This window comes from Pezoporus wallicus, unplaced genomic scaffold (assembly GCF_028554395.1).
Source record: "Pezoporus wallicus isolate ANWC-B61680 ecotype Strahan unplaced genomic scaffold, APGP_CSIRO_Pwel_v1 contig_4191, whole genome shotgun sequence".
Lineage (NCBI taxonomy): Eukaryota > Metazoa > Chordata > Aves > Psittaciformes > Psittacidae > Pezoporus > Pezoporus wallicus.
This window is the reverse complement of record NW_026641383.1, coordinates 2,769,584-2,790,189: the sequence shown is the minus strand read 5'-3', so window position 1 is coordinate 2,790,189 and position 20,606 is coordinate 2,769,584. Positions and strand designations below refer to the sequence as shown.

The window sequence follows — 20,606 nt, the reverse complement described above, 5'->3', positions numbered from 1 at the left end:
GTACACCCATCCTCCGCAGGTACGGCCTGACCCAGTTGCAGGACCCTGCACTTGGCTCTGTGGAGCCTCATGAGGTTCTCATGGGCCCATTTCCCAAGCTTGTCTGGGTCCCTCTGGATCATCCAGTTCTAACCCCATGCCACAGGCAGGGACACCTTCCACTAGAGCAGGTTGCTCCAAGCCCTGTCCAACCTGGCCTTGAACACTGCCAGGGATGGGGCAGCCACAGCTTCTCTGGGCATCCTGTGCCAGCGGCTCAGCACCCTCGTAGTAAAGAATTTCTTCTTATTTCCTAATTTCAATCTCCCCTCTGTCAGTTTAAAGCCATTCCCCCTTGTCCTGTCACCACATGCCCTTGTAAAAAGTCCCTCCACAGATTTCTTGCAGCTCCCCTTTAGGTAGTGGAAGGCTAGTGTAAGGTCTCCCCAGAGGCTTCTCTTCTCCCAGCTGAAGAAGCCCAGCTCTCTCAGCCTGTCTTTGCAGGAGAGGTGATTCAACCCTCTGACCATGCTCCTGATTCACTGAAAAAATATTCAGTAACTTGACATACGAGTGTCTGGGTAGTCTCATCTGCACCTCAAACAGAGTAGGGTCCATCAATACACCAGTATCCTGGAGACACAAGGTCAGCCCTTCAGAAGAATAAAAATATATCCTGCTATTAAGGAAATAATACAACAGCTGGAAAATATGCTTTAACAGAGATAGCTTCAACCTACCAGTATAGAGCAGCTACATTCCAGCTTTGACTTTCCCAGTGTATCAATAGTAAGACTTGATCTAATATGCAAAACCAAGAATTACTTTTAAATTTGCTTTTTTTTTTGTGATATGTTATCTGTGAGCCTTCAGTGATAAAAGAGGCTATTTCAACTTTTAAAAGTAAAGGATAGTAGCTCCTGAGAGCAGTTTAAATAGCCGTTCACAAAATAATGCTATGTTAGAGAATGCTCCAGCTTGAGGAAGGTTATGGTCACAGAAACCATCAGACATTGTGAAAAACACCTATTAGATTCTCTCTGTATGCAAAAGCTTTAGTAAGCAGTATGCTGATGGCCAAACAGAAGCAGATGTTCTTCAAATCTGAAACAGTTGCCCATCATGAATGTTTATATTTTTGATACCTGAAACGTTTGAGTGACAGTTCTCACACACAACTGGCAAAGACAATGCAGTATCCTAAAGCAACCCTGCACCAGCTAGCAGCAACGGACATCTAATGTCAACAGAGAACGTTTTGCCACCCAACTGAAAAGCTTGAGTGTATTTGGACGTCTGTCTCCAACCACGATTGAGCAGATGTTCACAGGGGAACAAAGCCACACAAGAATGCTTACCCTGCTGAATTTCAGGACTGTGTCCAAAAACAAGCGCCAAATTCACATGGCTCCAGACATCTGTCCTGAAACATTCTAGAACTTTTTAAACTTACTTTTCTGAAAGCTCAGGAAAGTTGTAAATACACTGAAGGCAGCTTCCAACAAAGTCTTTAGAAATCAGAGTCATAGTTATAGGTATTTCCCACACTGTGGTACAAGTTTAATTGTGCAAAAATACAGTCACCAAGACTTTGGATTTGTTGTGAATTGAACATAATTCCAGTGATGTACAGGCACGGCAAATGATACTGCTGTAACGAGAACAAATACATCAGTTGTTGTGGAGACAACCGAGTGGTTCAATACACTGAGATACTGTTCTCAAGTGCCCCTTTAAACAACCTGTATTTAACTACTGTACATTAAGAGAATCAAAGAAATGACACCTGAGAGGAAAGCTAGGAGCAGAATAATGAAGTTTAAGACTGCACCAACTTAAAAGAACATTAAAAAACTGGTTTACAGATTCCCTAGCAATGGCCAAGTAGGTCTGCAATACTGCAGGCGTGAAGCATAACTCCTCTTCATTCAACACAGTGTGCATATATATATATATATATATTGCATTTCAACAAAATAAAAGGCTTTCCTAATGCAAATGTTTAAGTATAGGTGAAGCATTAACAACCTTTCAAACTAAAAGACACCAATGGTGTTGCAAAAGAAATAGATGAAGGGGAATAAAAAACAAAAACTTCAGAGCTCAGTCCTCTGGCTCTACCACTTAATGAAACAAGAAACCCCAACAAAATAATACATATGGAAATGAAAGGCTTTGCTGAATCCCCTCACCCTCATTAAAATCTTTCTGTAGTGCCTACATCACTGAGGAAAAACCAGTTTTCAAAGCAGTTCCTGTCCTTGCGCATCCATGTTTTAACACAACCAGATCAGACACATAATGTTGTTCTGTGCAGCTATATTTTGGTCTTAACAAATCTACGTGCTTCTTGCAAAAGTGTTTCAACATCTTCATTATCCTTGTCTTCTGAACTTGGCTCCCAGTCAGAGTCTTCATCAGTAGGGTCACACTCCTCTTCCTCATCATCTATAAAGCTGTCATCAAGGTCATATTCATTTGGTTCATCATCACTGGCGCTATCTTTCTCTACAGCTCTTTTTCCTGTAAGGACAAAAATGTCATATATTCATGTACCATAAATACAGAACTAGAGACCTTCCAGAGACCATATAGTTGGTCTCTCTCCTCAAGAGGAGAAAGAATCAACTAAAGAACTCCACCCAACACTAATAATTCTGGGTTTGATTTTCAAGACTGCCATGAAAAGCTGTACCATCTCTCTGACCTCTACTGCAGCACTTACCCATGTGATCACTTAAAGTTTTCCTTACTGACTTTTCTTCCAGCACCTGGAAAACAGTATCAGGCCTTTTGACAACATCTTCTGGTATCAGAAAAAAAACAGAATCTGATGTCTTCTGATCACTTTTCTCAAGGAGTTAGGCACACAGTTTTCCTAGTTGTCTTCCTGTCAGTTCTGTACCTAAACAATTGATCTACCTTGTCATTTATTTTGACCTGAGGCTTTCAGTCTTCATCCACACTTACTTAGGGCTATTTTATGCTTTTACCCTGGCACGGCTTTTAACTCGCCTCCATTTCTTTCCTGAGCTTCAGGTAAGAGAAGGGAATCTGCTATATCACTTGCCTCCATTTCTTTCCTGAGCTTCAGGTAAGAGAAGGGAATCTGCTATATCACTCACCTCCTATGTTCTCAACTTGGATCTCTGCTGGATAGTCTATGCTTCCTTTCTGAACATGGGTTAAGGAAACAACAAAAGCAGAATGCTTTTTCCTGAGCTGGGTGGAACCTGTTTTGCAGTCCAGTCTATTCTATCACACTGTTTTCTAAGCTGCTGTCCATCCAGCTTCTTCACAACTTACATTTTGCACTCAGATTGGCTTCTCTCTTTACAGTATTTCACAATACTCTGTATTGACACAAAAACTCAGAAACCTCTGTTTACAAGAAATGGATACTGTTCACAGCATGTTCCTAACTCTTTAGACACCTTGTCTTGAAACATTCTTTTAACTGCTCAAATACACTGGCACATTTAAACCCATTCCCCAAGGCAGGGTAATTCTCCTATTTGAGAAGTCTTACTTATCTAACTTGGCAGTGTCTATAAAAAGCTGCTGCCATAGCAGCACTGCCTTCTCCTCCTATTTATCAGTAGCTGTGAACCTTTAACAAGTTTATTTCTACTGCTTCCTGATTTTGGTAGAAGTGCATAACCCTTGTTCTACAAGCCTACTCTATCTCCCTTTTTCTTACATGACCACAATTCATAACTGGCCAAAGTCTATTAATATCCCAATAGTGTTATTCTGCACGTAAGCCATACCTCTGAGTAAACCCATTGTCATTCCTCTACTTCCCAGCCCCTAATTTTTGCATTCTTATCTCATCTAGAAATAGATTATCTGTATGAGATCACTGGCAGGTTTTCTGTTGAGCAGTTCTTATCATTCAGATGAAACTATAAACATGTTTGGTTTTTTTTTAACTCAGCTGCAGACCCCAGTCCAAATCATCAATGTTTGTATGAACCATAGGCATTTCTTAGCAACTTCTTGAAACGTCAGGTCAGAGCTCTGGGCACTCAAGCTTTGTGTATCACAGACAAACAAGAACACCAGCATCTTAGATAGTCAGATCACATCCTCTATCAGTTACATTTTTCTATTTCACTATTCCAGAATTACCTTACAGTCTAAGACTTTATAGCAACTCTCACCCAAGGTTATCAAAAGCATTAGTCAATGTTCTCAAAAATACACAACTTTACGGTTGAATTGTCTATAGAGGCACTGAAAGACCCCCTAGAACAATGTCAGCCATGTGACAGAGCCAATAATGTAACTGAGAAATATCCCATGGCTGGCCAATATTCTTGGAAGGACGGACTCTGCACCACCTAGCACAAGATCCTGAAAATGTCAACTGCCAATTTCAGCTGTAATCCACTATTGTTTACCTGACTTCAGGGGAAATCAATCACACTTATGCTTACTCATACCAGCAGTTTCTTACAAGAACCAGCAGACCATGGTTCTGTAGAATGAACTATGTCTTGGAGGGAAGAGACCAAAAAAAATATGCTAAATACAGTAGGAGCAAAATCCCTCTTCTCAAACTAATAGGCACAAATAATAAGCCCAAGACATGCTTAGCAAAGAAAAGCTCTTCACTTTCACAGCACTGTGGATGGCATTTTATAACAGAAGTAGGAATTCTGGCAAAATACTACTTCCATGTTTTTCCTACAAATGTACAAGGCAGCATATTGTGTTTTTCATCCCTGTACATCAACAGATTGCATCAGTGAATGATGCACTTCTTTCAATGTCTTTCCACTCCACTTCTTTCCACAACAATTTAATTCAGCCCCACTGCCCCTAAAGCTGCTCACTGGGTACAACTCTGCCTTTTCCCTAGTACTGTATTTCTAAAGATGACCTTGAAGCTTTCTCTGAAAGCACCTCCTTCATATGGGGAGAAAAAGCCTGCCAACTACCCCTTTCAGAGAGTTACTTTAGCAAGTGCTTAGCAACTTGCTAGAAAACCTACAATTAAATGTGTAGAAGAACCCTGCATAGCTCCAGCAAATCATTCAGCTAATTAGCAGCAGTGCAGTGAGGTCACTCAGTAGTAACAGTTTAATACAGCATAACTGACCTCCTTCTTTTCTTCCTCCAACTATTCCGTCCCAGTAATTAGCCTTCTATGATTTCTAAAACCATAGACCACATTCTCTACAGGCAATGTGTAATCTGTCTGGTAACAATTAGACTAAGAATGTTAAAACCCAACCATGTCAAATGCCAAGTAGACAGTACCTTTCTTTTCTTGGCTGGTGGAGTTTAAATACACTTGCACAGAAATTAACAGTGTACTTAACAGTGCAGTTGTGCCAAACGGCACAGAATAAAGGTTAATGGAGCCCTGACTGTCTGTGACCTTACGTGGCTCAGTGTGACTGCCTCAGACGTGATGCTGCTGAGCACAACCTTTTTGTCCCCAAGAGAGCTCAGAAACCGGTCAACAAGGCATTGGGAGAAAAAAAAATAAAAAAAAAAATCCAACCAGTAAATGTGATCAGCACTTTAATAAATTGATTTCTTTCTTTCCCATGTGTAGAATATCAGTTCTTCCCTGGTTGCCCCTCACTGTGCTTACGATGCTATTAACAATTCTTACTGTGCTGGAATACACATCTCTACAAGGGAAGAGTGATGAGGTTGATGCTGGCACTTTGCATAATGGGATGTGGCAAAGCATACAGGTAACAAACAAGCCTCAGAATGTGCTAGTTCACAGATACAATCATACCAAGCATTCAGTGATGGCAAAAGTGCACACATACATGATAAGGAAATGAGATGGGAAAGAAATTTCTCAGTGGAAAGTGTAAAAGCAACCTCTTGCATCCATCCACAACAGAACTGGAGGCAAAACCACTTTGCCTGGAGAACTAACTACAGCTATTTGCACTTTTATTTAATTTCTCTAGAAAGCAGGCATCTCTAACTTGAGGGTTTCTTTAGGAAACGCCCAGCCACACTTTTGTGACCTCAAGGAAGACAAGTCAGTTCCCACTTCCATTTGAGACGCAGCAGTTCCACTTCCTCATGCATTGTTCAGGCTAGTGAACGTGAAGATGGCATTATCATCAGGCTTTCAGATTGCTATAAAAGCTCACTTCTAAGTTGCTTTAGAAAGATAGGAAGCTGAGATACAAAAGAAGCCTGGAAACAGACCTTAAAGGGTGTTTAAAACTGGAGTTTATGCACCTGCAACATGTAAGTGACACTGTTGGCAGCAGCAAAGCAACCTTAGGTGCACCACTGGTAAATGGGGAGATATCCACAGTATTATAATGTACATTATCGAGACAGACTACAGCTTGCCTGTGCTACTAATAATCCTCACTGACAACAAGAAACTAAGAAGGACATATCTGTAGTCCAGCATGAAAGCTGCCCTCAACTCAAAGCCATTAACCTTCTACACTCTAGTCCTAACAAGCCAGTATATTACTTCACAGTAAGTATAAGAAAAGCACATGCACAGGTATCACCCAAAAGTTATTTAAAATTTAGTGCAATGCAGAAGGAATCTCTCAATGTTTAAAGAGCAATCAATCTTTACAGGGCAAGGAAATACTGGATTCCTTTCATCCTATTACGACACCTGTGTAAGGAAGGAACAATCGATTCAGTCACATGTGTCTCCTTAAAACATTTGTTTTCTTGTTTGCTTCTAGGGAAATACAGGTATGATCATCCAGGAAGCCTGGTACAAATACAATTTCAACACTATTACTTTTAAAAAAGCAAGCTGGGTTTTACTGAAATAACAACTAATTCAGGTAAATATTACCAAGCATCTCCAGCACTATTAAATGCCAGAAAACCACTGCAGATCTGTGGTCTCATGCTGATGTGCCCATTTATAACATTAGAACATACTCACCATTTTTTGAAGTTCTTTGTCGGGTTGCTCTTTCAGTTACTAAAGAAAAGAAAGGTATAAGTCAGGACAGACTACAGCCTAGCACAAGAGCTATTCATAGAGTTTGCTACAACAGAACACTGACCTATTAAAATTAATGCTGCAATGGTTCTGCTCTATCTACAGTATGAAAACTACTCTGCTGCCCAAAAAAAATCCAGATGAACTGTTCTTACAATTATGAACCACGCCATCTGGAGACAAATGTCATTAACATCGGTTCAGGGATTTTTTTAAGCAGAAAATTGACATATCAAAACATTTAAGTATTTTACAGCATTGTTTCCGTAAATGCAATTTTTCCATCATAATACCACAATCCAGATTCTTTAAAGCAAATACCTTGGCATTACATTTCCTTAACTGTTCTGCTCTGAACTACTGTTTACTGCATTGGGATTTCGAGTGGAAAAGATCTCAAAGTCCAAACAATCAAGAAAAAGCCCAAGAAAATGCAAAGTATCCCTTTGAATTTTTTAAGAACAGACAAAATGTAAACAGTACATTCCCGTGTTTTTTCAAAAAGCCTCATTACTGGAACATAAAACAGGAGTAGAATATTTCTTAATAGAAATTCAGATTCATTTTTAATTATATTCCCTCCAAGCCTCAAGAGAACATATCTGCAAAACTTTGTTCTCTCAGTAAGAAAAACACTGGTTAAAAATAAATAAAACTAAAAAATAGATGACAGATATGCTTGTAATGTTTGCTTTAGAGCATCACAAGACTTGAAAAATTGTATGCTACCTGAGGATTTCCTATCAAAAGAAAAGAATAAAAGGTATAAAATCATAAATCTTTATAAAGCATAAAATATTTCTCTGTATATAATTTGCTACAGGGATGGGAGAAAAGTTATAATTTACAGCAGTATCCACCCAAAACGTAGAGAAATACTTCAGTAGCACCTAAATATATTCCCTCTTTTCATTGCAATACTTCAGCTCTGAATGAAGGAAGTCGAATACAGAGATCCAGGAATGTCACACTATACCGTGTTTAATTTTCAATAAAACCTATAACTCATGAAAACAGCCACTTGTCACATGGCACTTTTGTCAATTCCTAAGATACAAATCATCCAAACCATGTCAGCTGTGTCTGAGCCAGCCTAACTCTCTTCACTTGAAAAACATGAGTAACAGAGAGTGCAAGTCTGCAGTGGCCAAGAATCCTCCTTACCACAGGTAACGCAGAGGTATCCCAGCCGCTCCAGCCAATGAGCCGGCTTCAGTTGGAGCTCGGCTCGGATGACTCTATACAAATGCCCATAGCATGGGGAACAAACAAGAGGAATTAGAGATGTGTGCACGTCTATGGGGGTATGATATAACAGGCATCACAGAAACATGGTGGGATGGCTCCTATGACTGGAGTGTTGGAATGGAAGGTTACAGGCTCTTCAGAAAAGATAGGACTGGCAGGTGGGGAGGGGGAGTTGCCCTTTATGTTAGGGATAGGCTGGAGAGTATGGAACTCTGTCTGGGGACAGGTGAACAGTCCACAGAGAGTTTGTGGGTCAGGGTTAAAGGGAATATAGCTATGGGAGACATAACTGTGGGGATCTGTTACAGACCGCCTGAAGGAGAACCTGCGGATGAAGCACTCCATAGAGATAGGAACAGCCTCATGCTCACAGGCCCTTGTTCTCATGGGTGACTTCAACCACCCTGACATCTGTTGGAAGGACTGTACGGCCCGGCACAAGCAATCCAGGAGGTTCCTCGATTGTGTAGAAGACGACTTCCTTCTGCAAGTAACAGAGGAGCCGACAAGGAGAGGTGCCAGGCTTGACCTCATGCTCACCAACACAGAGGGGCTTGTTGGAAATGTGACACTCCAGGGCAGCCTTGGATACAGCGATCACGAGATGGTCAAATTTGAGATCCTCAGGACAGTGAGAAGAGCATGCAGCAAGCTCACTGCCCTGGACTTCAAAAGAGCAGACTTTGGCCTCTTCAGGAACCTGCTTAGGAAGGTTCCATGGGATACAGCCCTAGAGGGCAGGGGGGCCCAAGACTGCTGGTTGATATTCGAGGATCACCTGCTGCAAGCTCAGGAGTGTTGCATCCCAACCAGAAGGAAGTGCAGCAGGAGGGCCAGGAGACCTCCTTGGATGGATAAGGAGCTCCTGAGGAAAATTCAAATGAAAAAAGAGGCTTATAATAAGCAAAGACAGGCGGCATGGGAAGAGTGCAGGGATGTTGTCCAAGAAGCTAGGGACCAGGTTAGGAAAGCTAAGGCCCAGTTAGAATTAAACATAGCTAGAGGTATTGAAGATAACAGGAAGGGATTCTACAGGTACATAGCAAACAAAAAACAGACTAGGGAGAATGTAGGCCCCCTCAGGAAGCTCTCGGAAGAACTGGCTACACAGGATTTGGAGAAGGCTGAGGTTCTGAATGACTTCTTTGCCTCGGTCTTCACTGGCAAAGGCTCTCACCTCACCACCCAAGTCCTGGAAGGCAGACGCAGGGACTGTGAGAATGAAGACCTTGGACCCACTGTAGGAGAGGAACTGGTTCGAGACCATCTTTAAAATCTGAACGTGCACAAGTCCATGGGTTCTGATGAAATTCATCTGCAGGTACTGAGGGAGCTGGCGAATGAAGTTGTGAAGCCGCTGGCCATCATACCTGAAAAATCCTGGCAGTCAGGTGAAGTTCCTGACAACTGGAAAAAGGGAAATATAACCCCCATTTTCAAGAAGGGGAAAATGGATGACCCAGGGAATTACAGACCAGTCAGTCTCACCTCTGTGCCTGGCAAAATCTTGGAGCAGATTCTCCTGGAAGGCATGCTAAGGCACATGAAAATCAACAAGGTGCTTGGTGACAGCCAGCATGGCTTCACTGAGGGGAAATCCTGCCTGACCAATTTGGTGGCCTTCTATGATGGGGCTACAGAACTGATGGACAGGGGTAGAGCAGTTGAGGTCATCTACCTGGACTTGTGTAAAGCGTTCGACACTGTCCCACATGACATCCTTGTCTCTAAATTGGAGACACATCAGTTTGATGGATGGACCACTCAGGGGATAAAGAACTGGCTGGATGGCAGCACACAAAGAGTTGTGGTCAATGGCTCAATGTCCAGCTGGAGACCAGTAACGAGTGGTGTCCCTCAGGGATCGGTGTTGGGACCGGTCTTGTTTAACATCTTTGTCGCTGACATGGACAGTGGGATTGAGTGCGCCCTCAGCAAGTTTGTCAATGTCACCAAGCCGTGTGGTTTGGTTGGTACGCTGGAGGGAAGGAATGCCATCCAGAGGGACCTTGACACACTTGTGAGGTGGGCTGATGCCAACCCCATGAAGTTTAACCATGCCAAGTGCAAGGTCCTACACCTGGGTTGGAGCAATCCCAGGCACAGCTACAGGTTGGGCAGAGAAGAGATTCAGAGCAGCCCTGCAGAGAAGGACTTGGGGGTGTTGGTTGATGAGAAAATGAACATGAGCTGGCTTCAGTGTGAGCTTGCAGCCCAGAAAGCCAACTGTATCCTGGGCTGCATCCAAAGGAGCGTGACCAGCAGGTCGAAGGAGGTGATCCTGCCCCTCTACTCTGCTCGTGAGACCTCACTTGGAGTATTGTGTGCAGTTCTGGTGTCCTCAACAGAAAAAGGACATGTTGGAACAAGTCCAGAGAAGGGCCACGAGGATGATCGGGGGCTAAAGCACCTCCCATAGGAAGACAGGCTGAGGAAGTTGGGGCTGTTCAGGCTGGAGAAGAGAAGGCTGCGTGGAGACCTCATAGCAGCCTTCCAGTATCTGAAGGGGGCCTATAGGGATGCTGGAGAGGTACTCTTCATTAGAGACTGTAGTGACAGGACAAGGGGTAACAGGTTAAGACTTAAACAGGGGAAGTTTAGATTGGATATAAGGAGGAAATTCTTTCCTGTTAGGGCGGTGAGGCACTGGATTGGGGTGCCCAGGGATGTTGTGAATGCTCCATCCCTGGCAGTATTCAAGACCACGTTGGACGAGGCCTTGGGTGATATGATTTAGCGTAAGGTGTCCCTGCCAACGGCAGGGGGGTTGGAACTTGATGATCTTAAGGTCCTTTCCAACCCTAACTATTCTATGATTCTAAGGGCAAGACCTCATACTTGAGAAAAGCAAGGGTGCAGGGTAATACAGAGTAAGCTACAAATGCAGTGTTATTCATCTATTCACAGTAGCTGAAAGCATTTTATTACGAGTATTTTTTGTATTTGTTGCTGGGTTTGGGGGGTTTTCCCCTTGACTTTGAGCTGCATTGAACAAATGTTCTTACCTGGAGGTGCAGTGTGCTTGTATTCTAGCTTGTGCTGAGGATTCTTCCTGCAAAGAAGAAAACCATATAAGCTTGATTCACTACCTTGTTCCACACTTACCAAGACCAAAATTCCTTAGTTTTTTTGGTCCAAAACTCCTTGGTACTTCATGAATCATTTTCATTACTTTTAAAAATAAAATTCTGTGACCAGTGCCTTACTGCAGCATCTCAGCTTACAGACTATAGAGTGAGAAAATACGAATCAGGTTAAAGTCTTCCTCTTGTTACAGCATTAAAAAAAAATAGATGTCTAATCAAAAGCAAGATATGAGATAGTTTCCAAAGTTGTAAAACTAGATGCATTTGTTCAGTGAGATAAAAACTGATAGATGTGACATGCTTGAAACTTGAAATCCATTTCTATAGCTCCAGAAATTTTTGCTCTATTTTACAAAATACCCTTGCTGTGAAGACTGCCTCTAGAACTAGTTGCTTATTTATGTTCTCTTATTTTCCAAAAACAGAGCACAGTCAGTCCTCAGTAGAAAAACCTGGTTTTATCTCAAATAACCTGGGACAAATTCACATGCTTCAACTTGATTTACAATTCTATAGCTACTGCTGTCCCAAAGTACATTATGTGTGCATTACAAGTGATGGCTATCTGAATAAAAAAAAAATGGAAGTACAGCTTTACAGCTTCCCACTAAATACACTGTACTGAAACATGAAGAATTGCCTATTTCAGTGGTTTACTACTGTCACCAAGCATCAGACCATTCAATCCCTACCCAAGGCACAGAGTCTTGATCATTCAGTTATGCTCCCTTCAAATAGTAACCAACAGATAAACATAACAAATGTAACACAAAACCCCTTCAAATTACATGTTGTTTTGTTGATAGAATTATCATTGCTTCATGGGTGCCTCCTTGCTTCTACCCACGAAAGAATGAAACACAGATTAAGAAATGATCAATTAATACAGCACAGAGGTGTTCTTATCTGGAAGGAAGAGTTTGGTTTTGGATAAAGCATCTCTTGTACTCCTGAAAAGGATGTTGGTGATTTCACTACTGTTATAAAGCCAGATTTCTCATCCCAGGATGAGAAATTCATCTCATAGACGCTTTGCAGAAGAGAAACACTTTCTGTGCATTAGCTCAATATAACATGGCTGTTTCTTAAAAGTTACAGTCTTTTTTGTTCCATTTCAGCGAGAACACACTCTTTAGGATCACCACACTTTCCTGGAGACAGGAGAAACTGTTTCTGCTCAGGCACAATCTTTATTCACAGCAACTGTTATTTTCAATATACCCCCACAGAAGTGTCATTGCCTCAAAATATCTCTCTTTGTCCATTTTATCAATTATACAGCAGCCATTAAACTCTGCTAAATAAAAGTGTAAACCCTAGATATTTGGAAACAAATGGAATAAAACAATCTTTTGAGGAAAATCTGTAGTGTTTAACAAAAACAGCAGTCAGCCATAAACTGGATTTTATTGCTGTGACTAAATTATGTTTTCTAACAAATCAAATATGGATTAAGGGGTCCTGTACAAAATCTCAACAAATACTTTACCAAAATTTAAGCTAAAAGTTATGTATCAAGAGCATATAACAATATATTATTGCTTATATAAAAGAAGAACAGTTTAATAGATGTTGGCAACTGAAAAGTGTTGATCTTTAGGCCACTGAATAGTTTCCAGGAGACAAGTTTCCATGTTCACCAGCTCACACAGGCTCTGGTGCTTTAAAGGCCACAGTCTGTCTGCAGTAAATTTCAGAAGGCTACAGTCAAGATTTAACATCAAGAATTACTCTTTATTCTATTGTCATTTTGCAACTCCAGGGGAGAACATTCTTAACCTGTAAAACAAGATAACCCATTTTGTACAGCATTTCTTACCTGTAACAAGCTGTTCCATACGGACATTCAGGCCGGTTATCGTTGTTATCCTGAGCTATGATCTCTGTTTCATAATAGTCATCATCATTAGGGTGACTGAACTGCTGAAAGTGAATGGGATTCTTCCTGCAAAAAAATAAATATTGAGAACTGACTGTTCCATTTAAACACAAGAAGTAAAGATAAGAAAGGTGTTACTGAATCAGCGTCAACTCATTTTTCTGTGGTTACACAAAGACAAGCTCTTAATATCCAACTTTATGCAGAATGTAAGACCTCCTTTCAGGACAACAGGAAAAAAGTTTTTTCTCAGCATATGCTGCAAAAGAGGGTAAATCACAGATTCTCCTATTTGCTATCAGCTTTAAGTTTCAGACCCCCAACACATACACAATCTACTGATGTAGTCTTATAGCATGAATCTTACGCAGTGGCCAACTTGCTGAGTCACGATTCCCTCTGGAGCTATTGAAACGCCGTGGAAAACATTGCTGAAGTCTTAGCTCAAACTGGAAGAGCCAACGCACCGCAGCAGAAAAACTGCTGAATTTGAAGACTCCCCACACCCTTGAGGGATTGCCTGTTAGCTCAGGCTCTATTATTTCTGTTCTGTATGCGAGTTCCTACCTACTTGAATATTTTCAATGACAGAATATTATTCTAGATGGAGCAGTCTGCTGGACATTGCATTGATTATGCTGTCAAGTTTGCCTTGGCTACCATGACATTTCATTTGAAGTATCAAATTACAACGATGTATCATACAACATAACTACTCTGCATGTAGTTGAATCACACCAGTGCTAGCGATGATAGCACATTATCAGCATCCACAACTTCTTGCTCTACCACACTTATGCAGCTGAATCCAAGGTGAGCAAGTATTGAATACCAATATACACACCACTGAAAGAACAATTCTGCTTCTGGGAAACAGCTTTGACTGCAACCCTACCACACAAAGCAGCCATAAACATCACTTAGAGAAACATTTGCTTTATAAAACTTCTGCAAGTGATGTTGAAAAGAACAGAGAATAACACATTAGGACTTCAGGAGAAACCCATGTGACTGATCAAAACATACTACAAAACATTATGTCAAAGTGAACATACTGGTACCAACAGCAAATCTACTTTTCCCCTACGATTTATTTTAAGGATGCTTTTTTTTTTTTCAAGCATAATATTTAAAAGCAAGAAATATGAGCTAATTTAATAAATGATTTTCCAAAAGGCATCCACAAAATACTTCAGTAATTCACCACACTAATTCCCAGCGTATATAACCTTCAGTGTGTGCAAATTATAAAAGTGAACTGCTTGCCTCAAGCAGGAAGAACAACAACTTTGAACTGCAAAGTTCTTACTGCTTTAATTTACACTTGTTACAGATGCATTTAGAAACACAAAGCCAGAAACATTTATGTAGCTAGCTACATACACAACAGCTCCCTCATCCACCACAGGCATTCTTTCCTTTAAATTTAAAATGACCCGTTAGGAACTTTATAGGCAACAGTAAATACTAATTTCAGCATTTCAACTACTGCCATTTTCAACAAAAGCTTTTGTTACAACGTTTGCAAAATGATTACTTAAGCATTGTGAGCAATACTGGTCATTCAGACCTCCTTTTAGGCATCTGAAAAAAATAGGTATTTAGTATTAATACTTTAAAATCTCCATTTGCCTGGCATCTTCCACTCAGGAAACTCAACAAGAAAGCTACAGATGAACTCCTTCATGCGCTACTTAGGAAAGAACCAATCTCTTGGCTCTCTTTACACAGGCGACAGACTTATAGTCCCAGTCTTTTCTGTTAATTCTGCAGACTACTGGGTAAGTAAATACAGTTTCACTAAAAATCAGAGAATCACAGAATGGTTTGGGTTGGAAAGGGCTTTAAGATCATCTAGATCCAACCCCTGTACCATGGGCAGGGACACCTCATGCAAGAGCATGTCGCCCAAAGCTCTGTCCAATCTGGCCTTGAACACTGTCAGGGGATGGAGCATTTACCACTTCTTTGGAGGACCCATTCCAGTGCCTCACCACCCTCACAGTAAAGAACTTTACAGTAAAGTACATAATTGTAAGGTTGCATTTACCAGTCTTCAACAATAATTTCTCAGGAAACATCACTTCTTACACCAAGCACAGATTGGCTGCCTACTTTTTTTCCCCATTTAAAAAATAAATGAGATGAGAACAAGTCATTTTAGAGGCTACTTGCTTTGTTTTCTGAATGCATAGAGCTTACTTAGTATTAGCAATACCAGCAAGAATTTTCAGTAATTTGAAACAAAATTCACCACCTCAAAGGGATACAGAAGCAACTAATGTTCTGTGAAATTGTGGATGCCTCATCTCTGGCAGTGCTCAAGGCCAGGCTGGATTGGCCTTTGAGTAATCTGGCCTAGTGGAAGGTGTTCCTGCCGGTGGCAGGGTGCTTGAACCTAGACAACCCTTAAGAACCCTTCCAACCCAAACCATTCTATGATTGTATTTAATTCATTCCTATAGTAAAATACATGTAGCATCATAGTCACCAAGGAAACCTAATAGCTGTTGATTATCCAACCTATTGTATTTCAGGAGATATCCATTTCTTTTCAAAAAAGAAAAAAAAAAGAAACAAAAGCATCTTGATGTATGCTCCCTATCACAGGGCTTCAGGTTTCTTTGGACCAGTTGATGATGATCCTCAAATTATATGTTACCTATGAAGTACCTTACACATGTCCTGCTTCAGACACTCAGGACTATTAGAAACATCTTATTTTATCTTACCTTTACCTGGATAATTCGTACTCATTCCACTTCTATGTGTTGTGCAACAACATCCAGCAAAATAAACAGCAGCACAGAAGTGCATAGCTTATATTAAAGCAAACATTTTCCCTCCATGCAAAAATCTAAAGCCTCTTCCTCTTATTAAGGGTTTGGCTTGTTTGAGTTTTTTTTATTTTTTCTTTTTTGGGCACAAGGGATTGGAGTGGTAAGAACACATCTATCACTCTGTGTAAGTTGCACTCTGAAGCTAATTAGTTTTACCACAAAACCTCACTGCACAGGAATATGTTATTCATTTAATCAAAACAAAATTATATTCGCACAAAAATCAACCAATTAAAAAACTCTTTCAAGAATAAAGTCTTACAACAGTTGCCTTCTCAAACACACTTACTGCAACTTTGCTTTTACAGCAGCTCTGGATTTGTGCACTTACCCTTGATGATGCAAAAAATTATGCAAATAAAAGTTATGCAAATAAAACTTATCAAGTTCTTCAGAATCAATGTGGCCATCTCAAGCAGAAGTTGCATATTGCCTAGTGAAACATTTAAGACAGTTTTTCATCTGTGCAGCTACCAAAAGATACTTAGAAGCTTTTCCTAAAGCAAGTTTAATTGATTAGTTAAGAATCCCTGGCTCTTCATAATCACATGCAGAGAGCCCTGACATCTTAAGGGCTATTTTCTAGCTAATAAGGAAACTGGTAGTGAAAACGTAATGAATTAGCAGCATTAGTTATAAAGCCACAGAATTCAAACCTGAGGTTATGCCACAACTGCATGTAACATGTTTCCAAGTTCTATATTGTCTATTACACCACAAGACTCAAAAAAAAAGACAGATACAGGTTTTCAGCTGACAGATTTACAAGCTTAAGGTGAAAGGAAAAATACTTATCTTCATAAACAAGGAGCAAAGCATTTAGAAGAATGCGCATACAAACCCAAAGGCTGGTTGAGCACGCCCTGCTTTGACAGCTGTGAGAAAGCTTTCTACACACCCAATCAGCAGACGGGTCTACCACACCCCTTCTATGCAGCCCTTGAAGGGTGGGTTTGGATCTATTTTTAGTTCTAATTTCCTATTCTTCTAACTTTGAAAAACAAGCAGCAGACAAGAAAATGTACAGAAGAGAGTGCTGAAAGAGTAAGTTCCTTGACAACAAACATAGCCAGATACAACACACACAAAACACTTGCCTCCTAACAGCAGTTTCTTTCAATGTGGTAAAGCTTCAGGCTATCTCAGAATCTGACCCTGAAGGTCAATGAAAAGAAGCATCCCTGGAGTGAGAGGTGTGCATGAAGCTTGAGTCTTTCAAAAGCAGCATTTTCAAATTAATAAATTCAGAAACTGAACTATGAGTTACAAAGTTATCTCCTAGATGTTTAAGATGTTAGAGAAATCTAATAAAATTAATAGAACATTTAATCTTTTCAATTTATGCTACTTTACTAAGCATGTACCAAACACGCTGGAGTTCTATCCAAAACACAAGTATATCTTAATATGAGAGTACAAAATAAAAACTACAACACTGAAGAGCATGTAGTTATTGGATCAATAACATTTTATGAATAAGGAACCTCACCTAGAAAAACAAAACTTCAGGGAAATGCTATGGTTACTAACGCAGTACTCATTTAAGATGTTGACTTATTAGATGTTCTTGTTTGAAGACACCTTTCACAAAGTTAAAAGTCATGAAGGAGAAAGAAACCAACTACCTGTTGTACTCAAAAGCAACTCCTCTTCCTTCACAACTCTAAAACTAGTTTTTGCACAAGAAAAACACTATGGAACGGAAAATCGTGCATATGCTATCAGTGTGCTCCTTCAAAGTATCCACTCATGTCACACTTTGGTACGTGCTTTCAAAAATATGGACAACTGAGTGATTTGCTTTACTCTAACACAGCTATCCTATCAACGCAGAAAGACTACTTGGTGGTCTTGCATCCAAAAACAAATATTAAAACAGACTACAAAACACATTTCTTTTGCTGCAAACAAAAAGGTTTAGTCCCCTGACATTTCCTGAAGATCAAAGCTGATGGTTTTGATATTTCCTACTTAGAAATATTCTCTGGCAAAGTAAGATTTTGTTATGTGTTATTTCAGAGCATTCTTTTTTCTTATAAGGCAACACTTTCCAAAGTATTGCTGTCAATGTTTTAGAATAAAAACCCAAGAAGAAATGTGCACATGCCAACTCCTATTCCATATTACCTGTAACTAAAACCTGCTTTCCTAAACATTAGGAATACTTCACCATATCAGAGCGTTAAACCAGCTTAACCCACACAATACAAGGAAAAACTTGTCTGAGCAAAATTAGAGGTAGCTAGAGCAAACTAGAGGCTGCATTTGTACTACTGGATCAGCTTAACTGCCTAATAAAAAACATGTTTGCAACATAATCCTTAAGGGCAAAAATTGAGATATGTGAAAGAAAGGTACATGAAAAGTGGAAGTCTGATGTGTTCATTAACACAACAGCTTTATGCTACTGATATATAGTTACCCACAGCAGTAGGCACACCTCACACACACAGTAAGCCATCTATCTACTTGTGCTTCTTTGTTTTCTAAACCTTATTGTTTTTTTCCTATTGCTCAAGCCCACTGGGGGAAAAGAAAAAAAAAGAAGAAAATAACAGTTAATAATAAGAAGAAATCACAGGACACACACACCACTCCTTCCATCCCCCCTGTTTTCTGGATTACCCTTATCTTTTGTGCTTATAATAAACATGAATTATCTAGAGCTCAAAACCTTCTCCTAAATGCACTTCTCAGGTCACTGGTCATTTGCTAGCACTCAGCACTAGTGGTTTTGAGCTTCTCTGGACTATTTGTATCACACAAAACATTTCTATATTTCACCATAAATTGAGAGGTAATGAGTAGTAGAAGAGAGAGTTAAAAAAAAAAATACTGCTCTTCACTTGAAATATTACCAAAGACACTAAGCAGATAAGGGTTAATATGGAGTTCGTAAGCATTCCTTCTTCTGGTTTTAGGAGGAGGACTGAAAGCTTAAAAAAAAAATACAGATGATGAATAGGTATTTAAAGTATTCAGATCACAAAGCATGCAATAACTTCAATAAATACAAGCATCTTTCAAAAAAGTTTCATCTAATAAAACCAGCCTGTTGCTCATTTCAACCATCTACATCTCTTCTCCCCCTCGTACCTGTACCATACACACATGGGTTTTATTTGTTTTCTTTTTAAAATGGACCTTTTCTTATTATTGTTTCTTATTTCCTACACCACTTCATCTTTTCATTTGCTGAAGTACTTCATCCCTTGTTTGGGTTATATTAACAGTTACCTGCTAATGCAAGACATCCTGGCTCCTCCTTTCATATTTCAAAAATTCTTGTTACACCATTTGCTTCTCATCAGTCCTCTTTTTACCAAAAGTTTTATTTTCAAATCAAAGCTTTTAACAACTTTACTGTTTCCTCTTCCTTAGCTAATACATTACTTCTTAATAACAAGCCAGCTTAAGCTAGTTTAATTTTGCTTTACCTGTAACAGCCTGATCCATACATGCAAGGTGTCCTCTTACGCTTGATTTGTCTGGAGCTTTCTGAAGCATCTGCACTTCTGGTTGAATCAGAAATTTCAGTCTCATAATCCAGATTTGCATCAGGCTCAAGAATCCCTTCCTGGGCATCAAAATTTTGGGAAGTCCTGCCCCAGTGAGCTTGTTGGCTTGGAGAACCAGTAATCGGCTCTTTGTTTTCTGTTTCCTCAATTCTATTGTCTTTACTGGAGATCTGACCTACTTTTTTGGACCGTTTACTATTCAGCTGCCTATCATTTTTTTCCAAAGAACTTCCATGGTTTTTTGATCCAGTCTTGCCATTGCCTTCCATGTTTCTCATGGTATTCTCAAGAGGAAATCCAGATGTATTCTGTGGAACAAGGTTACATTTTGAAGAACCTGAAAATTTACACTCTTCAGAATTAAAAGCTTTAAGGTCAAACTCTGCCTTATCATTTTCAAAATCAGAGAATCACAGAACAGCCCAGGTTGGAAAGGACCTTGAAAGAAAAGTCTGGTCCAGCCTTTAAAATGTTCTGCTCCACTTCCCAAACTCCAGTTACCTGCTAAATAGAGCTGCTGAATGAAAGGCTCGAGTGAAGTACACACACACACTTTAAAGAAAAACTTATCCAAGAGCAACCATCCTCTGCTCCATTTTCCTCACACTGGAGTCAGGCTCCTCTCTCACTTCCTCAGTTTGTGAATAATCCAAGGACTTTAGTTTAAAATATTTATTAGAAATACTGATCCTGAAAAATGAATCAGGATTATATGTGTGAAGATACAGTAGAATCTAGAAAAACACATATTTCAATAAAAGATTCAATTTTAATCCCTTAAGTATCAAGATATATGGAATATATATTTCTCTACATAAAATATCATATGAGAGATATATGGGAACTCATGATTTATCATTGAACTTAATCCTACCACAATACATCTTAAATGCCTCAGCTTGTGACTCTAAATCATAAAAATTTGTCAGTAAATAGCATCAGGCAAAGATTTCAGTTTTGACAAGTGGTGCATTTTAAATTTTGGTGCAATATACATTTATAATAAGAGATGTGTGCTTTAAAAAAAAGTATGAGATGCATAATGAAGAAAGGAACATTGTCCTAACAACTGACGTATTACCTGAAAGCATACGT

General features: G+C 39.8%; 1 protein-coding gene across 4 annotated transcripts in view; it reads right to left on the bottom strand.

Annotated features, from left to right (window-relative positions):
* Positions 1-2,042: 2,042 nt before the first annotated feature.
* APLF (aprataxin and PNKP like factor) overlaps positions 2,043-20,606 on the bottom strand; it is a 39,276-nt gene continuing 20,712 nt past the window's right edge. For 2 of the 4 annotated variants that reach the window (XM_057423373.1, XM_057423372.1), the window contains exons 4-9: positions 19,431-19,819; positions 13,094-13,219; positions 11,194-11,240; positions 6,881-6,919; positions 2,705-2,785; positions 2,043-2,502 (exon numbers count right to left, since the gene is read on the bottom strand). In XM_057423373.1, coding sequence (XP_057279356.1) covers positions 2,297-2,502; positions 2,705-2,785; positions 6,881-6,919; positions 11,194-11,240; positions 13,094-13,219; positions 19,431-19,819 — 888 coding nt within the window. In that variant the 3' untranslated portion in view covers positions 2,043-2,296. The remainder of the gene's footprint in view (positions 2,503-2,704; positions 2,786-6,880; positions 6,920-11,193; positions 11,241-13,093; positions 13,220-19,430; positions 19,820-20,606) is intronic. The other 2 variants (XM_057423375.1, XM_057423374.1) reach the window with 2 other exon arrangements.